The sequence below is a fragment of the Lemur catta genome, chromosome 21, assembly GCF_020740605.2.
Source record: "Lemur catta isolate mLemCat1 chromosome 21, mLemCat1.pri, whole genome shotgun sequence".
In the NCBI taxonomy this organism is placed as follows: Eukaryota; Metazoa; Chordata; class Mammalia; order Primates; family Lemuridae; genus Lemur; species Lemur catta.
The window spans coordinates 9,838,198-9,866,033 of NC_059148.1; the positions used below are offsets into that span (position 1 = coordinate 9,838,198).

Genomic DNA, 27,836 nt, shown 5'->3' on the forward strand with positions numbered 1-27,836 from the left:
GGCGCTGTGGTCTCAGCACCTGCTCAGGCTCCCCAGGGCCTCCCCATAGAGTCAGCCCTCTCCCTCCACACACTTGCAGGTGTCCCTGCGTCCTCTGTGTGGTGTAGCCCTCCCCCTGGGACAGTCTCTCCATTCCTCCACCAGAGCCAGTGGGAGGTCAAAGGAGGGGCTTGCGTAGCCCCAAGAAAGGGAGAAATTTGCATGGAGACCTCCCACCTTGAGCATTAGGATGACAGATAAGGAGGAGGTGGTGCACCCAGTCCTGGCTGTCAGCTCAGGAAGCAGAGCCTGGGGTGTCCCCACCATGGCCTGGGCTCCGCTCCTCCTCATCCTCCTGGCCCACTGCACAGGTGGCTGCCTGCAGGGAATTCAGGGAGGGCTCCTGGATGTCACCTGGGATGATGGCTTCTCCCTTTTCCCTGCTGACAGACTGTAGTCCATTCTCACTTTTCTCTGTGTCTCTCCCACTATGCAGGATCTTTGGCCAAGGTTGTCCTCACCCAGCCCAGCTCTGTGTCGGGGACTCCAGGGCAGAAGGTCACCATCTCCTGCACCCGCAGCAGTGGCAACATTGGGGATGGCTATGTGCACTGGTACCAGCAGCGCCCGGGCAGTGCCCCCACCACTGTGATCTACCTGGATGATGAAAGACCCTCTGGAGTCCCCGATCGGTTCTCTGGCTCCATCGACAGCTCCTCCAACTCTGCCTCCCTGACCATCTCTGGGCTGCAGTCTGAGGACGAGGCCGACTACTACTGTCAGTCTTATGATAGCAGCTACAGTCACACAGTGCTCCAGACCATGGGGAAGTGAGACAAGAAACCCCCAGAGCATCCTTGCCCTGGTTCTGCCCTCAGCCTGTCCCCATCGGGGTGTGCAGCTCTTCCCCTGCCGCTACTGAACACTTGAGTTGTATGTGTCTGCTGACAAAATACCAATTTGTCCTTCCATATCTTGAAGGCTGGTCATCGAATATAATTATAATCAGTCCACAGGGTATATGTGTAGTTTAAAACAGAGTTTCTGAAACACAACACAAACACAAACAGTTAAAGAATAACATCCAGGCCAGGCGCGGTGGCTCACACCTGTAATCCTACCACTCTGGGAGGCCGAGGCAGGTGGATCGCTCGAGGTCAGGAGTTCGAGACCAGCCTGAGCAATAGTGAGACCCCGTCTCTACTAAAAAATAGAAATTATCCGGCCAACTAAAAATATATATAGAAAAAAAAATTAGCCAGGCATGGTGGTGCATGCCTGTAGTCCCTGCTACTGGGGAGGCTGAGGCAGGAGGATCTCTTAAGCCCAGGAGTTTGAGGTTGCTGTGAGCTAGGCTGACGCCACGGCACTCACTCTAGCCCAGGCAACTGAGCAAGACTGTCTCAAAAAAAAAAAAAAAAAAAGAATAACATCCAGTCATTCTCAAACTCTTATAACAAATAGCACGCATGAGAACACATCCTAACTCATACTATGAAGTGAGCATTATCTGATATCAAAGCCAAAAACTTTAAAAGAAAAACAATATTAATACTAATAGCCTTTATGAATATAGATGAAAAATATCTTAGCATATACTAGCAAACTGAATCCAGCAGGATATTAAAAGGATTGTGCATTATGAACAAGCACGATGTGTCCAAGATTGCAAAGGTGGTTCAAGAAAAGAACGTCAAACTCCATAACACACGACATTAATAGAATGATTAATGCGGGAACCTGATCGTCTACATTGATGCAGAAAGTATTTTTCACAATAAAATAGGGACAGAAGCAAACTTCCGTATTACATATATATATATATATGTATATCTTAATATATTATATATAATAAATATATTGTAAAGAAATTTTAGGTAACACTCAGAGCTTATATTGTTTTCAATTGTAAAAGACTGAAAGTTGTCTCCCTAAAATCACGAGCAGGACAAAAATGTTCTCTTTTTTCACCATATCTATTCAACATTCTATTGAAAGTCAAATCAATGAGAAATTAGGCAAGAAAACAAGTAAAAGTCTCTGATGTTGGGGGGGAAGAAAGGTAAGCGTATTTCTATCCACAAATGATGAATCCTATATTCCTAAACAATTTATTAAATATCACAGTTAATTAATACATTTGTGAGATTTGAAGAATATAAAATAAACAGGAAACATTAAGTTATGTTTCTATACATGAGTAATACACAATTTAAATAGGAGATTAAGGGAAAATTTCAATGTAAAATAGCATTAGAAATCCTTAGAAATAAACTTAACCAGGAAGCAAAAAGCATGCACAGTGAAAACTACAAAATATTTGTGAAAGAAATTAAAAATCACTTAAGTAATTGGAAAGGCATCTTGTTTCCATGGATTGGGTCAGTGAATATTGTCATGTTGTCCTTCTGTATCTATGCAGGATTGTTTCCAGGATGACCTGCAATAACAAAATCCATACATGCTCCAGTCATTTATAAAATGGCATAGTATTTACATTTAACCTGTGCACATCCTACTGCATACATCATTTCTAGGTTACTTGCAATACCAAATACAATGTAGAAGGCATGCAACTAGTTGTTATGCTGTATTTTTATTTGTGTTATCGTGCATTGTTACTTGTTCCATATATTTTTTATTGCAGTTTTCTGAATCCATGGATTTGGAAGCCCTGGATAAGGAGGGTCCACTGTACCCCAACAGCAAGCCACAGATCCAATACAGTCTCTATCAAGCCCCACGTTTTGTTCCTCTTGATGCTGTTGTTTTCATGAATAGAAAAGTTGACCCTAAAAGTGATGTGGAATTGCGAAGAATCCTAAATAGTCAAAACTGTCTCAATAAAAGAAGAAAAAAGTTGGAGAACTTCCACTTCACACTTTCTAAACTGACAAAAAACCTACATTAATCAAAACAGTGTAGAATAGGCATCAGGACAGCCATGCAATTAAGTGGGACATTACTGAGAGCTCAGGAATAAATCCACACACCTATAGTCCATCGAATGTCCAAGATGACATGACAGGTTTTTCAGGTCTTCAGAAAATACTGCTGAAGTCATTGGATAGATACACGATAAATAGTAAACATGGACCCCTAACTTATGCAACATACAAAAACTAACTCAAAATGGATTAAAAATCTAAATTCAATAGTTAAAACTATAAAACACTTAAGAGACAACATAGAAAGAAATCTTAATAAGCATGGATTTTGCAATGGGTTATTGGATATGACACCAAATCACAACATACAAGAAAAGATTTAAATTTGACTTGATGGAAATTTTCAAAAACGGGGCTGCAAAGGGCACAAAGAGATGAACAGCCAACGACTGATGGAAGCAACCTGTGCCGACAGCATCTCTGAGAAAGCTCTGACATCTAAAGCCCACAAGAAAATCTCACAACTGAAAGACAAAAAGACAAACCCCCAGTCATGGAGTACTGTGGACAGAAGAGAGAGCAAACCCAAGATTCTAGACCTTTCCAACCAATATCCCTCGTCTGGTCTGTCCTGCCCCATGTGGCTCTGCTGTGCTGACTCCGGAACAATCCACAGTGGAAGAAATGGCCACAGTGTCACCTGCTGAGGAGGCCCCGGCACTGGAATCAGGGCTGAGCCAAGGTGAAGAAGCACCTGTGGAGCAGGTGCGGGCGGTGGAGAGGTCCCTCTCTCTGAGGAGGGGGCAGCAGGCCAGAGGGTGGCGAGGCCAGTGTGTCCCACGGTTCCCTGCTGGGCATCCCAGACCCCAGTGAATCCATCTCTGGGGCAGCAGGGGGCGCTGTGGGCCTGCCCAGATGGAAACCAGCCACCTGCTCCATGTTGGGGGCCTGTGCTCACTGTCCCCTGTCCCCTGGGACAAACTGGCTGCTGCATCTCAGCCCTGGGGAGGCTCAGAGCAGAGAAGCCTCAGAGCTCAGGGTGTGGAGGCCATGAGGGGGGAGGGGACTAATTTGCATGGAAGGCCCCTCAGGCCCCTCCAGTGGGGGAAGTGGGTACAAGAGACCCTGGGCAGCTCTGAGGCAGCTGTGGGTCCTCAGGAATCAGAGCTCACAGGAGTCTCCACCATGGCCTGGGCCCCTCTCCTCATCCCCCTCCTCACTCTCTGCTCAGGTGACGGGCTGTGGACAGCAGAAGAGCTTCTTGGGGACACCTGGGTTGACTTTCCCCATTTATTTGGAGAGCATGGGGTGGGCAGTGACCCCAGACTCACCTCTGTGTCTCCACCTGCTCTGTTCCAGGGTGCTGGGCACAGTCTGGACTCACCCAGGGAGCCTCGGTGTCGGGGTCTGTGGGGCAGAAGGTCACCCTCTCCTGCACTGGGAACAGCAACAATGTTGGAACTTATGCTGTGGGCTGGTACCAGCAGATTTCTCGTGGTGCCCCCAAAACTGTGATGATTGATAATTCTCGGCCCTCAGGGATCCCTGATCGCTTCTCTGGCTCCAAGTCTGGGAACACGGCCTCCCTGACCATCTCGGGCCTCCAGCCTGAGGACGAGGCTGATTATTACTGTTCAACATGGGACTATAGCCTGAGTGCTCACACAGTGCTCCAGACACAGGGGGAACTGAGACAGAAACCTGCTGTTGCTCCCCTGTGATCACCCTCATGACTCCCTGTGACAAACACCAGCCAGCAGGCCAACTGTGGCCAACACTAGAGGGTCCACACCTGAGGGTCTGACTCTCAGAGCACAGACCTGTTTTATAGGATCACTGACATTCCAAAGTCAGAGACTTTGCTGTCTTTCGTATTGTTTTCTTAAAAACAGGTGTTAAGATATAATTTGCATACCATAAATTTCACACATTTAAAGTGTACAATTCAATTTTTTTAATGTTTACAGAGTCATGCAACAATCACCATAATATATATTTAGAATATTTTCTTCACCCCAGAAAAGAACTAGTATTAGTCCAATAGCTAGTATTATTATAACTTTGGGTTGTAAATTGGATTTTTCTTTTCAACATAATTTGGGAGAGTAGTGCATTAAAATATTTATTAGTCTGCTTTTCTGGACATGCTATGTATAAAAATGTAATTTGGTAGAATCAGTACTTCATTCCTTCTTACTGCCAAATAATATTCCATAGTATGGATATTCTACAGGTCACTTATTCACCGGTTGTTGGACGTCTGGGTTGCTTAAGCCATTTCATTTTATGAATAGTGCTGTTGTAAACACTGGTACACAAGTTTCAAATTTCCCTGTGGATATATGTGTTCACTTATCTTGGGTAGATTGGTAGGAGTGGAATTTGAGGAGATATAGTAACTCGTTTGGAGTAAATGTTTGATTGCTTTTGTAAGGGACTGCACCAGTTTACCTATAGTATTCCCATAGTATTCATACCTATGAATGCCCGTAGCATTCACAATACCACTTGAGAGTTCCAATTTCTCCACCTTCTCATCAACACTTGTTAGTATCCATCACTTTGTTTAGAGCCTCCCTAACGCGACTGCAGTGGTGTCCTACTGTAGACGTGATCGCATTTCCCTAATGGCTAATGGTTTTGAGAACCTTTTCATACGCCAACCTGTTTCTAATCACACATGAGCAGCTCAAGGTCCGAGGCCCTTCATGAGTCACTGACTTCAGGCCACATTAGACTGGGGCAGTGTTGAGTCCCACGCTCAGCCTGTTCCCTCCGTGAAGCAGAACATGCTTGTTCACGAGCAGAGCTCCTGGCGGAGACAGTGGATGGGCGGAGTGAGGCGTCCACCCAGGCCCGGCCCAGCAGACCCAGCGTGTTACCGACGCTGCCTGTGCCGGGCGCTGCAGCCCCAGGGCTACACTGGTCTCCGGGCCTGTCTGGAGCCTGCTCGTGAGCATGCCAGTCCCTCGGTCATCACAGGGGACACAGCAGGTCCAGTCAGTGTCCCCTGATGCCTCAGCAGAGGATGTTCCTTCCACTGGGAACTGGGACTTGGACGGGGACGTGACTGCAGTAACTTCTCTCTGTGCTCACATGGCCTACCATCACTAACCACACCCCATGCATGGTCAAACCTGAGGTGTCCTGGGGTTAGGAGCCTTGGGCACCCACAGGCCCTGCAGCCACTGAGTCAGCCTGTCTACCCAAGCTCAATGCCAGGGACAGGGGTCGGTGGAAGACTCAACTCACAGCAGTCAACTCTTCTTAGGTCAATCTGAAGTCCTCAGGCCTGGGGTGTCTTCTGGAGCCATCCTTATTCTACTCAAGTGCTGACTCTTCCTGCTCCAGTGACCTGGGTCCTGTCCCCAAACACATGTTCCATGCCAAGCACCTAATACATGGCCAGCCTTCCTTAAATACTCGTTTAAAGAATGAATGAATAAGTCAGCCTAAGTTCCCTGCCAGATGATTACTTTGACACCCCCATTATTCCTATGAAGAGGTAAATGAGTTCCTTGGCCCTGAATGTCTCCAAATTGTGCCGACCTCTTTCCACACTGTCACTCCATGGTGACAAATGCACAACCAGCCCTACTGTGGCCCTCAGACCTGTTCTTCCCTGTGGCCTCCCCTGCATCAGCTGCAGCATCACAGACTCTCTGGAGTCACCCTCCGCCACTGCGCACTCTGGACTGTCACCTCCTCCCCCACAGCCTGGGCTTCAGTCTTCTGTCCCCATGTCCCACCTCAGAGGCCCATGCCATTCCACCCCTTCCCTATTTCCTCTGCTGTCATCTCCCTCCAGCCTCCCAGGAATGTTTCCTGCCAGGTCTGAGCTTCAAGGTCTCCTAAATTTCGTGTCCTAGAGCTGGGTCTCTACTAGGGTAACTGAGGACAGGCACAGCTGTGGGTAAACATCTCCCCTTAAATGAAGGAGAATCAGCCTCATGGCCCTGGGCCTTGTCCCCCTGGATGCCTCAGCCCCACCCCACCCCCTCTGCCCCACACCAGTGTCTGCCATCCCCTCTCTGAGCCTTGCTCTGGGAAGGGCTGAGCATCCCCACAGTCTGTGTTCCCTTTATGAACCCCATTTTCCCTCAGTGACCTCCTAGTCACACTCAGCATCCCGAGCAAGGGCCCCTCCTCTGAGCCGTCCTCCCGGAGAGACCCTCTCTGTGCTCTGCTCCAGAGCAGGTGACACGCTCTCCTGGACCAGGAGTCCACATGAGCCACCTCTGATGGGCTCTCACTCATTTTTGCCCAGAATGCCCAGACAGTCTCTCAAAAGTTTAAACCAAAACACAAAAAATTTACAAGTACTAAAAAGTACTAACATTACTATCCAATTCCCACTAGTAAAAGAAATGTGCAACAGAGGGTGAAATCCATCCAGATGACAACACATAATATCACTATATATAAAGTAAAAATTCATAAAATTGTGCATGGTGCATATAACGTATATAAGACCATTTCAAAATGTCACTCCCACCCTGGCCTCCAGCTGGAGCCCGTCTCTCCCACAGACAGAGCAGGTGCTGGCTGCAGCCAGGGCAGGGGCAGGAGCTCAGGGTGTCCCAGGACAGAGCAGTGGGCGTGGCTGGAGCCCCAGAGCCAGGGGAGGGGCTGCAGGGGGGCTGTGGGGTGGGCGGGGCCAGACCAGGAAGGGGCTGAGGGGTGAGGACTGTGGGGTTCATGCTAACAGCCCTGGGGAGTCAGTGCCAGATTTCTAGCCAGGGGGTGACCTGGTGGACCAGAGGGGGAATTATCTGTCTGGATGCCTTAAGTGAGAGGCCTGCAGGAAGCAGGGGATCCTGGTCACAGCTTATTTACTGGAAGAGCCTCTGGGTGGAGGAGTGTGGGGACTATGTGCACAGTTAAAGCAGATTTGCATCCGGGACGCAGTGAGGGAGCCATGGTCTCTGCATTCACCTGTCAAGGCAGTCAACGTTTCTGCAGGGATGTTAAAGTGTCAAACTTACCTTCTTAGTAAACTGTAAAAATATGAGTAAGGAACTACAAGTAGGGAAATTATATTTAGAATATAAATAAATTGTATTTCATCAAAAACAAGATACTGGTATGAAATATATGGCACAGATAAACAGAGAAACACAAATGTAGGGAGATAAATCTTCATAAAATTAAGAAATGTTTTGCGCTATGAACTGGTACATGCTGTGCCTACCCAGCTACTATTGATTCACAACTCAAGTCTGTCAGTGTCAACATTCCAAAATCATTGTGTGACTTTTGAAATGTTTTCTGAATTGGTGAATGTTAAACATATCACTGAGCCAAATTCTTGAACATTTCTATTCTACACCGTTCACCTGAATGGAACAATCACACCAGTCAAACCAGCTCAGATGTTCTAGCACATGTGGTGCCCACCATGATGGCACATAAGAATAATTTAGGATTTTCTAGAATGTACTTTGGGGGTGCTGCATCTTAAAAAGTTATATACGCATGTAATTGCACCTCTCATAGTCCAGGGCTCCTTCTGGGAGTGAGAAACCCCAGTGATCACACACAGTGTGTTGGGGTCACTCCACCAGGACCAGAGACACTGACTGGGGAGCTGCAGAGGCCAGCTGGGCTCTCAGGTCTCTGTGCCATGGAGAGGTGTGTGCCTGTCACCAGCAGGGGGCGATGGGGGACTGCCCTGCAGTCACTACAGAGCTGCTCAGTGAGGACCAGTCACTCCAAGGAGCCTGGGCCTAAGGGCAGGGCCCTGTGCTCACTGATGGGGACTCAGCAGCTGTGTCCTCTCTGGCCTGGCACAGTCCCCTGAGCAGGGCCCTTTGTATGGTCTCAGCAGGGGCTTCCTCCCAGGGCTCCCCCAAGGGGCAAAGCAAAGCTGCCTCCTCCTCAGTGTGCAGGGAGAGCTGAGCTCCAGCCCAGGGCTCAGGGAGGGGTCCTTGGATGGAAACACATTTGCATGAGCAGCCCCTCCTCTGCAGAGGGTGGGCACAAAAGGAGGCCTGGGGCAGCCCAGCCCCACTGTGGGGACCAGGGGCTGTGTCCACCATGGCCTGGGCTCCTCTCCTCCTCGTGCTCCTCTCTCACTGCACGGGTAGGGACAGGCCTTGTAAACTGAGTCTCAGTTTCCATCCTGTGTCAGCTCCTTTGTCTAAGGACTTTACTCTGGACTCTGCCCCAGCACCCACGAGTGTCTCTCTTTGCAGGTTCCCTGTCCCAGCCTGTGCTGACCCAGCCGCCCTCCCTCTCTGCCTCTCCTGGAGCATCAGCCAGACTCACCTGCGCCCTGAGCAGTGGCTTCAGTGTTGGCAGCTATACTATACACTGGCAGCAGCAGAAGCCAGGGAGCCCTCCCCGGTTCCTCCTGAAGTTCAAGTCTGACTCAGATAAGCACCAGGGCTCCGGGGTCCCCAGCCGCTTCTCTGGCTCCAAAGATGCCTCGGCCAATGCAGGGATCCTGCACATCTCTGGGCTGCGGCCTGAGGACGAGGCTGACTACTACTGCGCCATGTGGGACAGCAGTGCTTCTCACAGTGACACAGGCAGATGGGGAAGTGGGACAAAAAACTCAGTCTGCTCAGGGTGTCATCATATGCAATTTTGAAATTTGAAAATAACTGGGATACATGCACACTCTACTTGGAAGCACCTTTGGCTTCAAAAAGGCTCTACTCTGAATTTTCCATTCAATGTTTCTAAATTCTCACAAAGGAAAAAAATATCTTCAGGATGATATTGAAATATTGCCTGTTTATCCAAGTGTGCTAACGCCAGACCCTCTGGCACTGACGTCTCTCTCTTGAAAGAAGAAAAATTCACCCTTTCTAGCTGACATCGTGGTCAGAGCCCGAGGACCATCCCATGAGGTCACTGGGCTCTCCCTGCTGTGGCAACAGCCAGAATCAATGGTGGAAACTTCAGGCATTTTTGCCCCATTGTGAGAGGCCGCAGCGCTTCCATGAAACCTCTGTTCCACCTCCAGGATGTCTACACCGTGGCTAATAGGACGTTCTGAGTCTTGTCACCTGTATGTGGACAGATGTTCCTTGCTCAGGACACAGAATCTTTCCAATGGAAACAAGTGCATTGACAATTATGACTCTTTCATGGTACAGTTAATTTATTTGCACAAATTAGTTCGTTTGTCATCCACACATGATTCGGAGTGTTAATTAGGGATCCTGCAGGAAAGGCCGGTGCACTCAAAATCATATAAACAGACACAGATTCAATAAAGAGGGACATTATGAAGGTGTGAGCAGAGTGTGGGGAAAGCCTAATTCAGAGTAGAAACCATGCTCTGACACAGTGGAGTCACTGGTGTCCCTGCAGGGCGTGGCAAGTGCAAGGGTGGGGATACAGAAGGCCAACCGTGGGTCCCTGCAGTCCATGGTGACCCCACACGAGGGTCCCTGGGGAGCAAAGTCTCCAGCACCCCGCACTACCTTTCCCCAGGTGGGAAAAGGGTTAGAAGCAGCTTTATCTTCCAGGAGGGCTCAGCTGTGCAGTGCGAATGAGCAGAGGGTTGTGAGTCTGTGGCCAGCAGGCGGCGCTGCCAGTCAGGGGTGTGTGTGTGTGTGTGTGTGCGTGTGTGTGTGTGTGTGTGTGTGTGTGTGTGTGTGTGTGTGTGTGTGAGAGAGAGAGAGAGAGAGAGAGAGAGAGAGAGAGAGACAGAGACAGAGAGAGACAGGGAGAGAAAGACAGAGACACAGCACACCAAGGCGTGACCATTAAAGCTATGTGTTGTTGTTGGTGACAAACTGTCCTAAAGGATTATAAAACTAGAAGCTTTGAATTTGTCTTCTTTGACAAAACCTTACATAAATGACATGATCCTTTTTATATGAAACGTCTGGAACGTGACATATACATTTGGACGTTCCCATTTCACACGTCCCACCCAGTCTCTCTAAAGTGGGGTCTGCTCTCCCTCTGCCAACTCCCCAGCCCCTCCCCTGCTGACATGGCCTTCGCCCCACCTGCCTCTGCAATACAGTCAGCAGATCAGGCCCAACCCGACAGCAAGCTCCTTCCTGGGGAAACCAGAGATCGCCTTCTTCTGTTTCTGAGGCACGTGCCCTGCCAGGGTCTCTTTCCGAGTCCCAATCCCTTCATTCTCAGGAGTCCCCTACCCCGGGGGCGAGTTATTCAGCTCTGTGCTGCTGCACCAAGGTCTACTTCCTGGCCTGCTCTGCGTCTTCACCTGCACCCAGGGAGTCTTCAGGTCACCCAGATATTCCCTCAGTTCTCCTGTCATCCCTGTTCTCTCTTACCCTGTGGTCCCACTGCGTCATCCCCCCTCAGCCCCCTGAGTGTAGCAGGAGCCTCTCTGGTCTCCCTGCCCCAGTGGAAAGGTGAGGAGGGGAGGTCCATGTGTGCCCACCCTGTACTCCCATCAGGGTCAGCTGCTGAGGCAGGAATGGGAGCGTCTACACCCGCTTGGCTTTCTTGAGCTCAGTGCCCAGGAAAAGGTAGCTGCTCTGTGACAATTTGCCAGTTGCAGACCTGCCTCCCCCTGCACTGGCCACACTGTACTGGAGCCTGGATGGGGCTGCCCTGGGGGAGGCAGGTGTGGCCCTGCTCCTCCCTCTGCCCAGCCTGAGAGCTCAGGGGGCGTCACCCAGAGACAGCAGCCCATGGCAGGGAGAGGACACAGGCAGCCTTGTGCTGTGTGAGAGACACCTCAGCCTGGGGGAATCCCTGTCCACTCAGGTGGGAGCAGCAGGGAAACAAAATTCCATGTGAACACGTGTGCATCACAGAGGAAGCAACGGTAAGAAAACATGCAGTGCAGGCATGTCTCTAAAAATGAGTCTCCACTTGCTAATGAATAACATTTAATATTAATATTGTGTTGTTTACTTTAAACACAGGAAATCTATTAAAAAACAAACTATAACAAAGGAAAAATAGCGTGGCTTACAATGACAAAGAACATCACAAATAATGGTGTGTTTGAAATGCGGCACTAAAATCCAGCATGTATTCTCTTGTGTATAAACCTATGAACTGATTATATTTAAATGTCTACATTAGATATAACAATTCTTCTTTGTTAAATGGTGCAATTAAAACCTTTCAGTATTGCGACTGCCTTGCAATACACTCACCAACACAGAGAACAAGGCAGCACCCCTGCAGCTCTCCCCCCGACAGGACATCCCAAATATCTATAAAAGCTTGACCGTATATTCCAACAGTCTTGCAATCATTTAGTTTTGTTTCATCTTTGTTTTGATAAATGGGAACATCTTTATTGCTGAAGCTCAGTGTAATGAAAAAACTAGTGTACATAAAATATCATTAAAGGACAGGAACTATTAGATTCCCTCATTTCTTCCCAGGGGAATCATATATTTGGTAAATGATTTGTATCTTGAATATACAAACAGATTTAGAGCTCAATAAGGGAACAGATAACCTGACAGAAAATGGGTGAAAGACCCGAACAGACGTTTCCCTACAGGACCCAGATGGACGGGAAATAGAGCACCCTGGTGAAGCACACACTCGGACTCCAGCAATTTAAAATTCATCTGGAAATGCACCGTCATATCTGAATAAAAAGTGAATGATAATATATCCATACTAGAAATTATTTCCACAATGTATTTTATTGTGATAAAATACATAACATGAAATTCACCATTGGAAAGTGTGCAATTGAGTGTCATTAGGTATATTTGCAATATTTAGGAGCCTCACTGCTACCAATTTTCAGAATATGTCCTTCACCCACAAGGAAAAGCATGACCTCTAATTGTGCCCCCTTCCTTCCTGACTCCCAGCACCCGGCACGTGCTAACCTGCTGTCCGGCTCTGTGGGTTTCTATTCTGGGTAATTCATATAAATCCAGTCATACAGTATGTGACCTTACGGGTCTCTTCTGTCAGTGAGGGGAAGGTTGTCAGGGTTCATCCAGGTAGTAGCGTGTGCCGATACATCACTGCTTTTTTGGCTGAATACTATTCAACTGTACGAATATGACACCTTGTGTTTACCCATTGCTAAGCTGCCTGGTATTGGTGTCATTTCCAGCTATTCGCTACTGTGAATAGCACAACTATGACTAGTCCCACACAAGTGTTTGCCTGAACAACTGGTTTCAGTTTTCTTAAATCTTGCTAGCTGTGGAATTGCTGAGCTATCAGGTAATTTTATTTTCAACTTATTGGAGAATCATAAACCTGTTTTCCCAGGCAGTTGCAACACTGTCTATTCACATGCGCCAGGCATGGGGATTCTTCCTTTTCACTTTCTCACCACATTTAATATTCTCAAGATTTTTTTCTGCTTGTCATAGACAGTCTTCCTTCCAGTGAGGTACATTCGTTTGCTATCTAATTTGTTGGGAGTTTTTATTTTATCATGAAAGCATGTGGACTTTTCTTGAATGCTTTTTCTATATCTATTGAGATGATCAACGAACTTTTATCCTTGATTCTCTTAATGTGATGTAGTATATTAATAGATTTGCATTTATTGATTCTCTCATTTTTAAAGTCTTGGCACTCACTCTTGAGTATGTGTGTGTGTGTCTCTCTCTCTCTCTCTCTGCTCTCTCACTCTCCATATATACTTACACCTTTCATCCTATATACCCTATCTGGAGAGCTTAACCCTAACAGTCACCATGCAGGAGGCTCATTTGGGCCCAGGTGCTGCTGTACGGGACTTGCAGTTTCCACTCATTCTCTCCACACAGGTAGCATGTTTGCCTGAATTCTTCTTAGGTAGAATGTTGTGAACAACTTCACTCAGCATGGCCCCTGCAGACTTGAGCTTGGAAGATAGATTCTTACAAGCAAATCACTTGTTCTAAGTGTACAGATGACTCTGATTTCATGTCTCTAGAAATATAGACAATAAATACGTCCACAGCATAACCCCCCTGAGCACATGACGAGGGCTTCTCTCCAACTCCTCCCAGGCCCCAGAGACAAGAGCTCCCTTTCTCCTGAGCACTGGGGGATCCATGAGGAAGGAGAGCTCTGGCCACCAGGGAGGGACCACATATGAGGAAAGGACCTTGTGCCCCCCATGGCTGGGGAAGTGAGTTACTGTTCTAAATTTGATCGTGGTACTAGGATTGTGTATACAGACCCCCTCAGTCCTGACCAAGGGACAGCCCAGGGAACTATGGACAGATTCACCCCGAAGAAACCAGTAGAGTGAGAAGACTGCCCTGGTAAATGGGAGGACACGGGAGCAGACTCCTGGCCTGGCCTGAAGCAGGAGCAGTGGACAGAGCAGTGGGGAGGCAGGGCTTGCTCTGGGGGGATCTGGTCACCATGTCACAGGATGCTGTGTCTGGGCCTGGGCAGCAGGGGGCACTCAAAACCCATTACTGGGGTGCCGGAGGGAGTTCAGAGCTGGGACCAGCCACCTGCCCTGCCCTCTGCTCAGGGCACAGCTATGACCTCCCCACCCTCTGAGACCACACAGCCCCGCCCCTGCCCACCCCTGACACCCTCAGGCACAGGGGCCTGACCAGGGCCCAGGGTGGGGGCAGAAAGCTGGGGCTCATTTGCATGGAGGGAGCCTCCCCTCTCAGGGGATGTAGAGGGGAAGGAGAGACCTGGGGAAGCTGCTTCAGCTGCGGGCACAGAAGGCAGCACTCAGGACAGTCCCCACCATGGCCTGGGCCCCTCTGCTCCTCACCCTCCTGGCTCACTGCACAGGTGACCTGACTCGGGCAGGGGAAGGGCCCTGGGAAGACCACGGGGCCCTGCTCTGTCCTCTTGTCTCCAGACCCAGAATCACCCTGTCTGTGTCTCTCCCCTTCCAGGGTCCTGGGCCCAGTCTGGGCTGACTCAGCCGCCCTCGGTATCTGGAGCCCCGGGGCAGACGGTCACCATCTCCTGCACGGGCAGCAGCAGCAACATCGGGGGTGGGTATGGTGTGCACTGGCACCAGCAGCTCCCAGGAGCGGCCCCCAAACTCCTCATCTATGATAATAGCAAGAGACCCTCGGGGGTCCCTGCCCGATTCTCTGGCTCCAAGTCTGGCAGCTCGGGCTCCCTGACCATCACGGGGCTCCAGGCTGAGGACGAGGCTGATTATTACTGCCAGTCCTATGACAGCAGCCTGAGTGCTCCCCAGTGCTGCAGACACAGGGGGAACTGAGACAAAAACCTGCCCCTGCTTTCTTGTGATCACTGTCATGACTGCCCGTGACAAACACCAGGCAAAAGATCGACTGTGGCCAACCCCACGGCATTCACATCTGAAGATCCAACTCTCAGAGCACAGACCTGCTTTCAGTGGTTAGTGACCTTCCAAAGCCAGTGACCTTGCCCACTTTCATGTTGTGTTTTGAATCATCTTTATTAAGATATATTATAATGTGTACATCATAAATTGCTCTCATTGAAAATATACACTTCAAATAAAAATACTGAAATTATTGTGATCCAGGCTAATTTATTTATGTGTAACTTAGCAACACAATTGTTTAATCAGGTTTTTTTGTCCAAATCAAATTTTACTCTAATAGCCTCTGCTAGTATGAATTTTCTTTTGTGGGAATTACTACTTTTCTTTTTATTGTGGTGAGAACACTTAACATAAACTCTACCCTCTTAACAATGCTTTGAGTGCACAATACAGTATTGTTAATTATAGGCACATTATTATACAGACGATCTCTAGAACTTACTTGTTTTGCATAATTGAAACTTTATACCCATTGAACAGCAACTCCCCATGTTCCCCTTCCTCTCCCACTGGCAACCACCTTTCTACTTTCTGTTTCTATTTTGACTATATTATACACTTCAAGAAAGTGGAATCATACAGTGTTTGTCCTTCTGTGACTGGTTAGTTCCACCTACCATTATGTCTTCCAGGTTCATCCATGTTGTTGCAAATGACAGGATTTCCCTTTTTTAAAAAGGGCGAATAATATTCCATTGTATGTATACACCACATTTTCTTTATCTGTTCATTGGTGATGGACATTTAGGTTGTTTTCATATTCTGGCTGTTGTGACTAGTGCTACGATGAATACAGGAGTGCAGATATTTCTTGAATATCTTGATTTCATTTGTTTTGGATATAAACCTAGCAATGGGATTGCTGGATAGTATGTTCTATTTTTAGTTTTTGGAGGAACTTCCGTACTGTTTTCCACAGTGGCTCCACCATTTTACATTTTTACCAATAGTGTACAAGGGTTCCAATTTCACCACATTCTTGCCGGCTCTTGTCATCTTTTTTTTGAATAATAGCCATCCTGACAAGTATGAGATAATATTTCTTTGTGGTTTTAATTTGCACTTCCCAGAAGATTAGTAACGATGAGAATCTTTTCATATATCTGTCGGCCATATGTATGTCTTCTTTCAGAAATACCTACTCAAGTTTTTCACCCATTTTTAACCATTTTTAAATTGGGCTAGGGTTTTTTTTTTCTTTGCTATTGAGTTGTAATGACCATTCTTAAAAAGTCATTTGACTTTCCACTTAAAAAGCATGAAGATGTAAAGCCCTTTGTTTTTCAGTAAACTCTATATGTTAAAATGAAAGTTGAGGGGAAAGTAATGTAAATACTTAGGAAAAATAGATGAGCAAAGAACCTGTTCTAAGTAAAGTATAAAGTAGGTAATATCACTTTAAGAATAGTAAGCTTGCAAATTTTGCAAACAGGACTGAAATGCTGTAGTGAATGTAAATAAAGAAGACTTCACAGAGGATAATTTGAATCAAAATAAACAAATTAGTTTAATTTGATTCAAATATTTCTAAAACACATGCTATATTCCTTAATTTAGACTGGGAACTGCTGAATTGCTGAATCAAAATCTAGTCATTTACTGGCTCTTTCTTGTTTTCTAGACTTGTGCTTCTAATTCAATAGTATAGCCTGAATATTTCAATAATGAATGGACATTATTGTCAACGCCAAGCTCCTGAAACAACCTGCTCTGAGTTCAAACTTCTCTGTACTCAACAAGTATAATAGTAATTCTCTAAAGCCAGATCTTGTCTTTCTGGCCAGAATCATCTGGGGATGAGTTTTTAATGGAAATTAATGAATTGACTAATTTATTTATGAATGCACATTATTATTGTGACCTACTTGTCTACAATAATGTAGTTAAATAAGGAGAATTTATGAACCTTATGATTCTGAATGAAATGAAATAATTCAAGCACAGCTCAAGGACATAAATATCTTTCTCAAGCTTATTAGCTATATTTAAGTTAAATAAAGATGGCCAATTACAGTGTGGTGATAATTAATTTCTCTCTATTTTTGTCTTACAGGCTAAAACAGGAAAAAAATCCTTTGGAGGAAATATTTAAAGCAAAATGTCCAATGGTATTTTTCTATTTGCCTTTCAATTGTGCTATTTTGATAAAAATTCTCTATATTGTCTAAATGTTAATATTTCATTTTATTTTCTATTTATAATACCACCTAATTCCAATGAGAAATTGAGGTTTTATGGAGAGCTGAATAGGAGACTCTTAATATGTAGTTCTGATTATATCTGTTCATAGCATAGATTAGAGAGAAATGCATATTTTACATAATAATAATGTCACTGCTACCATTCATGAATTCATCCTCCTGGGTTTCCTGTGTAGCCAAGAAGTAGAAATTCTCCTCTTTGTTTTGTTCTCCATCATCTACATCTTCACTTTACTGGGCAGTGGTGCTATTACCTGCACTGTGTGGTGGGACCAACAATTCGATACTCCTATGTATACCTTGTTAGCCAACTTCTCCTTCCTGGAGATCTGCTACATCAATTCCAATGTGCCCAACATGTTGTTCAACTTGCTCTCCAAGACCAAAACCATCTCCTATAATGGCTGCATCCTACAGTTCTACATCTTCCTCTCTCTTTGTGCCACAGAGCTCTTCTTCCTGGCCCTCATGCATTTGATAGGTATGTTGCCATCTGCCGTCCAATGCATTATCCTACTATAATGACCAGGAAAGTCTGTGGAACCCTTGTGTCTGCCTGCTGGGTGGGTGGATTCCTTTGGTTAGTAACACCAGCCACCCTTGTCTCCCCAGTTTCATTCTGTGGTTCAAATGTCATTGATCACTACCTGTGTGATTTGGGGGCAATGCTGGCTATATCATGTGTCCCTGTCCCCAAGACAACTCTGACTTGTAGCACTTTCAATGCTGTGATACTGCTCATCACCTTGTTCTACATCCTTGTGTCCTACACTCTGGTCCTTCAAGCTGTGGTTCAAGTTCCCAAAGGTTCAGGTAGGAAAAAAGCCTTCTCAACATGTGCCTCCCATCTGGTAGTGGTGTCCCTATTTTATGGCTCAGTCATGGTGACATATGTAAGCCCAGGAGCAGCCAATCAGCCTGGGATGCAGAAATTTGTGACCATGTTCTACTCAATTGTGACTCCACTTTTAAACCCTCTGATCTACAGTCTCAGGAATAAGGAGATGAAGGGTGCTCTGAAAAAAGTTATGTGCAAAATTTAAAAATTATTCCTCAAGGAGAGACACCTTGATGAGATGAACTTTCTTTTGAGTCTTGTTGTAAAGAATTTAAAAAAGTATACTTTACAGTAAGAAAAGGTACTAGATATAAAATAAATGCTTCCACAGAATTCCTTAAAGTGGAATGAAAGCACAGTTTTGATTCTTGTTCCTCATCAGAATCTTGCCTGCTGAGAATGTATTGAAGTTCACATTTGTATTTTTGTGTTTGAGTGTGCTACTATTTTTAACAAAGAGAAACAATTACAATTTCAATGAGATAACATTGTTATTGCATCTTGACAACAGGTTCTGTTGAGAAAAGGATGAGGAGTTCAGGTTCCCAAGAGAGGCAAGAATGTCTCCTAAGTCAAAAGTCTTCTTGGTCAATATAAAAAAGGTATTGAAGATAACAGAAGCAGATACTATTTATAAATTATATGAAGAGTTCAGAAAGAATGAATCACATGGATGTGTATAGGAGGTTGTAAGAGTGCTTTTTAATTTGAATACATGGACTTCTATTCTTCTTGGCAATCTCTTCTCTCACCAGAATATTATGGAATAAATTAGTATGAAGAAATATGTGTATAAAAATATTGAAGGCTATAGTTGAAGTCACGGTTGCTGGGTCACTCTGAGAGCATCTTGATTCACCAGCAAGTGAGGGCCTGAGAGGTTTATGTGGTTTTTAAAAATTTTTACTTTTAATTATTAGGTGTAGATAATAGGTGTATGTATTTATGGGGTACATGTAGTGTCTTGATACAGACATACTGAGAAATTAGTCAGTGTGAATGCCACAGAACAATGTCCTCTCTTGGCCATAGTGAACAAAGTAAATAAATTCAACTAATATAACTTTAATATATCTTGATATCTAGTTTACTTTAAAGACTGCAGAGGTTCACAATTACCTTGGGTGGCTGAGAATTGTGGCACTTAGAAACAGAACCCTATGTTTCCATTAGTAGTGTTGTGATATGTTGTGATAAAATGACACTACCCCCATGGTGAAGTAGGACAACGATAAACAATGCTTTCAAATAATTTCAAAAGTAGAATCCTTATGTACGGCTAATCTCATTCTTCGAAAAATATACATAGAAAAAGATGCAGAACAAAACAGAGGCACAAACTCTGGATTCAGACTACTTACTTAGTTTCAAAACTTGTCTCTATCCCTTACCGGTTGACTATGGGCAAATTACTCAAATTGCTATGTGTCTGTTTTCCCAACTTTAACTGCAGATGATCCTAATATCATATCTACATCATAGAGTATTTGGGAGTAAATGAGTTAATATATGAAAGCATTTATAATAGTTCCTGGCACTCAATAAATATTATACTGTATTATCAATAATAATTTTACCAAAATGTATTAGTATTAGTTATTGTTGGGAAGTGTGACTATCAGAAGTTTACTTCTTTCCAAACTTTTAAATGATAGTCCTATTATATTTCTATAAAGAAAAGAGTGATAATTTTTAAGGAAAAACACAGAGTTTTGATTCTTGAAAGAGGTCTCTATAAGTGCAAAACAAAAACAGAGTTATTTTTGCTGTATTCCTCTACATTTTCTTGGCTTATGAAAGTGACTGACTTACTGATTCATAGTACAACGACTGATGAGGACTGTCTTCTGGTTTCACCTCAGCAAATAAACTTTCATTCTCAGTGTTTAAAAAGGGCATTTCTTCAGGTTTTATGTGAATCAAATGAAAGGTCACATGTAAAAGTCTTTGTAAAATGCAATGTCAGTTGTTTTTTGTCTTGATTATTTTGTTAACACTTCCATTGTACTCTTTCCCAGCAGCCTCCTCAGCTATAATATTGTCTGTGTGTTTGTTTTCTTTTCCTCCCTGATGTTGCTGCTCTAGCCTTTCCTCAATAATAAAAGGTATAGAAGGTATGGTCTTCCCTTCAAATCACAAATGCTTCTCCACTCCCCAGCTCCAGCAGTGCTCTGCCCTCCATGGTGCCCCTTGGCTTTTTTTGTTTTAAGTATGACAAAACATCTTTTATTTATTTATTTTATTTCAGGATATTATGAGGGTACAAACATTTTGGTTACATTTTATGTCTTTGCCTCACCCAAGCAAGGATTAGAGGCATGCCCTTCCCCTCTACAATGCTCACCACATCCATTAGTTGTGAGTTTACCCCCCCCAACCCTCTAATCCCTGGAGAATATTACTACCATGTGGACACCATAGCGTTGATCAGTTAGTGCCAATTTGATGGCAAGTACTTGTGGAGTCTATTCTTCCTATCTTGTGATACCTCACTTCGGATAATGGGCTCAAGCTCTATCCAGGAAAATATAAGAGGTGCTAGATCACTGTTGTTTCTTATAATTAAGTAGTAATCCATTGTATACATATACCAAATTTTAGTCATCCACTCATGGATTGATAACGGGCACTTGGACTATTTCTACATCTTTGCAATAGTGAATTGTGCTGCCATAAACATTCGGGTGCAGATGTCTTTATTACAGAATGTCTTTTGTTCTTTTGGGTAGATGCCTAATAGTGCTATTGCTGGATGGAATAGTATTTCTATTTTTAGCTCTTTGAGGTATCTCCAAATTTTTTTCCACAGAGGTTTCACTAGTTTGCAGTCCCACCAGCAGCGTAAGAGTGTTCCTGTCTCTCCACATCCTTGCCAGCATTTATTGTTTTGGGATTTTTTGATAGAGGCCAATCTCCCTGGGGTTAGGTGATATCTCATTGTGGTTTTGGTTTGCGTTTCTCTAATGATTAGCGATGTTGAGCATTTGTTTTACATGTTTGCTGGCCATCCCTTTGCTTTGACAACACAGAGAAGGCCTCAAGGAGGCTGCCACCCCTTCTTCAGAAGGCAGACCTCCGTCTCATAGAGTCTCTCACACCCCAGTGCACATGAATGTTAGAAACTGCATTGTCACCAGGGGTAAAATTAAAAAAAGGAGTCATTTTGGGTTCTGGGTTGGTATGTAAGAGTGGGTCCACCTGGAGTGTGCTCACTCTTAGCACAGGAACAAATTTGCTCTGGGGCTGGTCAGTGTTGCCCAGTCTTCAGGTCTAAAAGGCAGAGTCTCTACTGAAGCTCAGAAATACCGCCTAGCTGAGCTGACTGGACTCTTGGATCAGAAGCCTCCTCCACTGTAAGCAACAGCTCCCATGTGCCTAAGCTTAGGGAGGAGGAGAGCTCATTCTCTGCCTTTATTCTAAAGACATAAAAGGGCAAACGCAGAGCTGTCCAGAGGAAATATAAGACAGTTACAAACGCAAACAACACATATCATTTAAAATCTTCTAGATACCACATAAAAATTTAAAAAAAGTAAAATTAATCTGAATAATCTATTTGCCAAATATATCAAAAATATTGTTTAACATGTAATTAATATAAAATAATTCACACACTATTTTGCAGTCATTTTTTAAGTACTAGTCTAGGAAATTTGGTAAGAATTTTATGCTTACAGAGCATGCCAATTTGGACTGGTTACCTTTTGAGTGCTCTGTAGTCGTGTGTAAGTAGTGGTTACGACAGTAAACAGTGCAGCTCTAAGGCACCTTACACTATCCTTTGTGATGGGAGTGGGTGGGAGTGGGATGAATTAGGTTTAGTTGCCTGGGAGCTTTCATAAGTAACTTTAGGTAGGTGACTTTCTGTGTTTCCTTTATTCTCTTTCCCTTCACCTCTGCCCTTCCATCAAAGGAAGATTGCACTTCAAAACATGGCTTTTAGTGAGGGGGTGAGGGATGAAAACATGGAAGCAGCAAAAGAGACAAGGAGAAGCCTCTTTCTGCTTCCAGTGAAGTCAGATCAGGGGCATCTTTGGAAAAGGGGCACGATGGAATTAGTACTGATGCTCTCCACAGCAGCCCTCCATGGGGAGGCTGCAAGGGTTGACAAAGAGGGAGAGGAAATGAGCTTTGTTAGGAGCTGGCAGAGCTCTGTGGCCTTTTCTTCAGTCTTGTCCATGGTGGTCTATCACGCGTGGATTTGTGGTCTTACACACGGAACTCTGGGACCTGCAAAGGCTTTCTAAAATCCAATCATGTGCCAAGCAGTATACTTGGTATTGATGACTCATAGATGTACACGATACATGATTATTTTTCTTGAGGAACTCTTGGCTTATGGAGGGACAGACATGTTAACAAGTCCAACTAAGGAAAGTACCAAGAGAGAGAAAAGTGTAAGGTGCCATAGGAGCACAGAGGAGTGTTGTACTGAGAGTACAGGTTTGGAGAGCGTGGGTGTGAAATGTCAGAGAATGTTTCACAGAGAAGCTGATATTTGAGCTTAGTCTTGAATCATGGAGTTTTCTAGATAGGAGGCAGGGATGGTGGTGGAAGATGATGTTACACGTAGAAGAGGAGCATATAGTATGATCCTAATGTATGACTGAACGTGGGCATCCTGAAAGGGGATGAAGTTAGAAATGCAGGAATTTTGATGTTAAAGAGGTTGAACTTGCTTCTATAAGTGAGAAGGAGATATTTAAGGATTGAATGCAAGGAGTTGACAAGATTTTCGTTTTTGAAAATTTGCCATCTTTAAGTTGAGATCCTGTGCTCTTTAATTGTTCGATGCCTCAATTTAGCTCCTTCTTTCAGCAAATTGGTTGAAAGCTATCCAATTAATGTTAAGGAGAAGGTGAATTAAAATTAATTGTATTGTTGAAATCTTTTGAGAATTTCACTGTTCCCCTTGAAAATACTGCCAACACTGCACTCTTACAAAGTCATGGCAGGAAATCTCTGTTTACATTAATGTTATCAGGATTTAAAGTTGATAACTGGCTTGGTGTTTCAGTTGGGTAGGCATTCAGTTAAAACCATATCTTATTTCTAACGGGATATGCCCAGACTAAAATTTTGGGTCTTTCATTCATTGTAGACCCAAAACAGAAGAATAAACCCTGGAAACTCTATCACATATTTGGCATCCCAACACTAGAGTGACTATAGTTAACAATAATGTATTAAATGTTTCAAAATAGCCTGTACAGAAGATTTTGAATGTTCTCATTACAAAGAAGTAATAAATGTTTGAGATGATAGATATGCTAATTACCCTGATTTGATCTTTACCCGGTGCATACATATATGGAAACATCCCATTATACCCCATAAATATGTAAAATTATTATGTGTCAGTTAAAACAAAAAATATAATGGCAACAACAATAACTTCATTACATTACTGTAAGCTCTGTACTTAAAGTATATTTCCTTGGGGCCTTTTTTTATATTGCATGTAGAAGGTATGATAAAGTCTAAGTTAAATGTCATAGAGGTTTTACAAGCCAGGAAAAATTACAAAGTGTATATATAGTTAAGCAGTCAAAAAGTCATATGTTAGAATATGGAGCCCATCTCAAGAAATTAGACTGTACAAATTTTCCCATAAATGTGTGATTTGTAAGATGTAATAAGAGTTCTATGGGTAATATGCAAATGGAAACCAAAGTGAGCAGGAGTAGCTATATTCATATCAGATAAAACAGACTTTAACTCAAAAACAGTAAAAAAGACAAAGAAGATCATTATATAATGATAAAGGGATCAATTCAGCAAGGGTATATAACAATCCTAAATATATAGGCACCCAACACCAGAACACCCGATTCACAAGACAAATATTACTAGACCTAAAGAAAGAAATAGACAGCAATACAGTAACAGTGAGGGACTTCAACACCCCACTTACAGCACTAGACAGGTCATCAAGACAGAAAATCAACAAAGAAACATTGGACTTAAATTGGACTTCAGACTGAATAGACCTAACAGATATTTACAGAACATTCTACCCAACAACTGCAGAATACGTCATACATTCTTCTCATCAGCACGTGAGCATTCTCCAAGATAGACCACATGTTAGGCCACAAAACAAGCCTCCATAAATTTTAAAAATTGAAATCATCAAGTATCTGCTCAGACCACAGTGAAATAAAACTAGAAATCAGTACAAAGAGGAATTTCAGAAACTATACAGATAGATGGAAATTAAACAACATGCTCCTGAATGATCTTTGGATCAATGATGACATTAAAAAAATTTTTTGAAATGATTGAAAATGGAAACACAGCATGCCAAAACCTCCAAGATACAGTAAAAGGGACATCAAAAAATAGAAAGATCACAAATTAATGACCTCATGTTGTACCTCAAGGAACTAGAAAAACAAAAACAAATCAAACCCAAAGTTAGCGGAAAAAAAGAAACAAAAATCATAGCAGAACTAAATAAAATAGATGCCAAAAAATTACAAATGATCAACCAAACAAAAAGTTGGTCCTCCTAAAGATAAAATCAGAAATACAAAAGAAGACATCACAACTGATACAAGAGAAATACAAAAAAGATTATCAGAGACTATCATGAACATCTGTATGTTGACAAAGTAGAAAACCCAGAGGAAATGATTAAATTCCTGGAAACATACAACCTCCCAAGACCGAACCAGGAAGAAATAGAAATCCTGAACAGACCAGTGATGAGTAGTGGGATTTAATCAGTAATAAAAAAAACTCCCAACAAGAAAAAGAGCTTCTGAATTTGGCCTAGACACAACTTTAGAGAAATTGGGTATACAGCTATCTTTTGTCACTGCTATTAATTAGAATGCTGATGGTATAAATAGTCCTTGCTAAATTTTTCTATACTATAGCTATGCCCATTTAATTCAATGTCCTCGGGTCTCTGTAAACCTTTGCATAAAAAAACCCCCAAAAACTCCACACTACTTCCTACTGCTTAAGGTTTTTCTTATTTCTGCTATACAGATTTTGGCTCAAGCTAAAGGAAGGATGATTATGCCTGCTGTGAATGCAGATAGATAAAAGATCATATATTTTTTAAAGTAACTCATATCCACATAAATCCTAATGATGATCTAATGGTAAAATTATTCCCCGACATTCACTTTCTAGTCTCTCCTGGTAAATGCTCATTTTCTATAAAAATTATTTCTTTAATTTCTCACTGTTATTTTAAAATTAGATCTTCACGGGGAATAAGCCACCAAATTATATGTTGATATAGTCATTCACAGATTGTTTTCCTTATACATTTATCAAAACAAATATTGTGTCCAATTGGTCATATTATTATTCTCTGAACAACTTCTTTACTTATTTTTTTGTATAAAAGTGGATAAAATATGAGAGCAGTTTATTTACTGCTCATTTAAAATTGAAATGAGGGTACCTGATTGACAGGTTCTATAGGAGGTGATTCTGGAAATGGGGTCTTCTCTATATTTGGATTCACCACCTTCAGTGTCTTCCAATGTCACTGTGCTCAAATGCATCATAAATCATTGAGGCCTTTGCGTGGGCAAAGCCTGAAGTATTGGATATCAGTTTTTTTGTTTTTTTTTTTTTGAGACAGAGTCTCGCTCTGTTGCCCAGGCTAGAGTGAGTGCCGTGGCGTCAGCCTAGCTCACAGCAACCTCAAACTCCTGGGCTAAGCGATCCTACTGCCTCAGCCTCCCGAGTAGCTGGGACTACAGGCACGAGCCACCATACACAGCTAATTTTTTCTATATATATGTTTTTAGTTGGCCAAATAATTTCTTTCTATTTTTAGTAGAGACGGGGTCTCACTCTTGCTCAGGCTGGTCTTGAACTCCTGACCTTGAGCTATCCACCCACCTCGGCCTCCCAGAGTGCTAGGATTACAGGCATGAGCCACTGCGCCCGGCTTGCATATAGGTTTTAAATATATTCTATAGACTAGAACACAGTCATATGACCACACCTAATTCCAAGGGGGGCTTAGAAATGTGATCTACACTTGAAAAGGGAAAATGAATTTGTCTCTCTCACACAATTGATGTCTTAATCTCTTAGTTGACTAACATTTAGCCAGTTTGATCTATATATGGAGATAAAGAGCTTGTAAGGAGTGGAGATGGGTAGCTCTTTGGATATCTGGGAAAAGGAAATGGATTCGGGGAACAAGCCCTTTAAACTATCATTTGGGCAACGTGAATGGGACATCCTGGGTCAAGGTTTCCAAGCCTAACACAGTTTGAAGGTAATGGTACATCTCATGTCAGAAAAACTTTTAGCTAAGATTAGGAGAGGAAACTGTTAGCTTTGTTCCAGCTTTGTTCCATACTTTGAAAAGTATGTATAGGACAGAATGCGGTTAATGGGAAAACTTAGGCTTGTAAAACAATAGCTTTAGGAGTCTGGAGAGTCCTCATGTTGTAAAACAGACAGCTGCACTGGCATTCCTATCCCCCCTGATAAGGACCAAGCTACCCCCCCCCCTTATCTCTACAGGATAAGACTGACACAGGGGTCCCAGAAATTGGTTGTTTAAAAAAATTTTTATTTCAGTGGCTGTTCTGGCCCAGGTACTCACTCCCCCTGAGAGAAGCCTCTATAATACCCAAGGCTTTCCCCTTCCTCTGGGTGGATGCTCTTTGGCTTCCACCCATCTGCACCCAGATGCTCAAAATAAAACAGCATTTTGCTACACAGAAGATTTCATGTGTCTCTTTCTTGGCTCCAGACTTAACAGAAACTCTGCAAGGAATAATATTGTGCTAATAGTCTGTCATGTATGTGTGCCCGCATGCATGTATGTATGCACATTCATGTAGTTTTTGTCTCCAGTATGATAATATCTGAAGATGAAACACATTCAAGTTTGTATGATGCATTTTAATTGCTCCCATTGCTCCTGGGGATGAGGTCTCTGGAGACAGGGCCTCAGAGTCTGGAAGGGATAAGTAATGAGGAGGGAAGAAATTTGTGCTACATTCTCTTTCTGAGTAAAACATGAAAGGAACCATTGTAAAGAAAAGAACCAAAAGGTGCTTTACTAGGAGCTGACACTTCATACCCCTGGGATGCATTTAGGATATGTGGGTATGGGCACGTGGAGCAGTAACTTCTCTTCTATGTCCACTTTGTTTTGTATATTGATATGAAAAAGGAGCATAGGTTTTCATAATTATTTTCCTTTAAAAACAGCTTTCTTATTATATAAGCCTAATTAGACGTGGAATTGAGGATCTTTTTTGTTCACATTGTCATTTTGTCTTTGTAGATCTTCTTCAAAAGAATTATATTCCTAGAGGACGAGAAAATGGGAAAAGTTCTATAGATAATATTGCTGTTGTAAAGCCCAAGACTTGTGATTCTATGATAACACTGCTGTTGTAAATCCTAAGACTGGTCTTTGAGGTATTTTTCAGACTCTGCTTTCAGGTGAGACCTACTGATGCAGGGGTGAGGGAAACTTTCCTTCTCACTGGAAAGTTCACTGAAAGATCAACTCACAATAAGGAAGATTAATAAGAGAAAGAGATTTATTGACCATGGGCACAGGGAGAATCACAGAGTGATTACCCAATATCCCAATGGGATCCAGAAATTTATATACCCTCCTTTTAGAGGGGAGGGGGATAAGGAGCATAAGTAATTCTGTTTAGGGGCAATAAATGGTTACTAGGGAGGATGAATAGATACTTGGGAGGATGAATGAATGGGGGAAAGAG

The 27,836-nt window shown here is 43.5% G+C and overlaps 1 protein-coding gene and 1 gene segment (V, D, J or C); both read left to right on the plus strand.

The window, feature by feature from the left end:
- The first annotated feature begins 270 nt into the window (after positions 1-270).
- The window catches only part of LOC123625663 (immunoglobulin lambda-1 light chain-like), a 995,149-nt gene continuing 967,583 nt past the window's right edge, over positions 271-27,836 (plus strand). Inside the window, exons 1-2 of the mRNA XM_045534193.1 lie at positions 271-350; positions 476-781. Coding sequence (XP_045390149.1) covers positions 305-350; positions 476-781 — 352 coding nt within the window. The 5' untranslated portion in view covers positions 271-304. The remainder of the gene's footprint in view (positions 351-475; positions 782-27,836) is intronic.
- Positions 14,449-14,982, plus strand: LOC123626196. The segment is given in 2 exon segments: positions 14,449-14,537; positions 14,645-14,982. Coding segments are annotated over 2 exon segments (384 nt in total).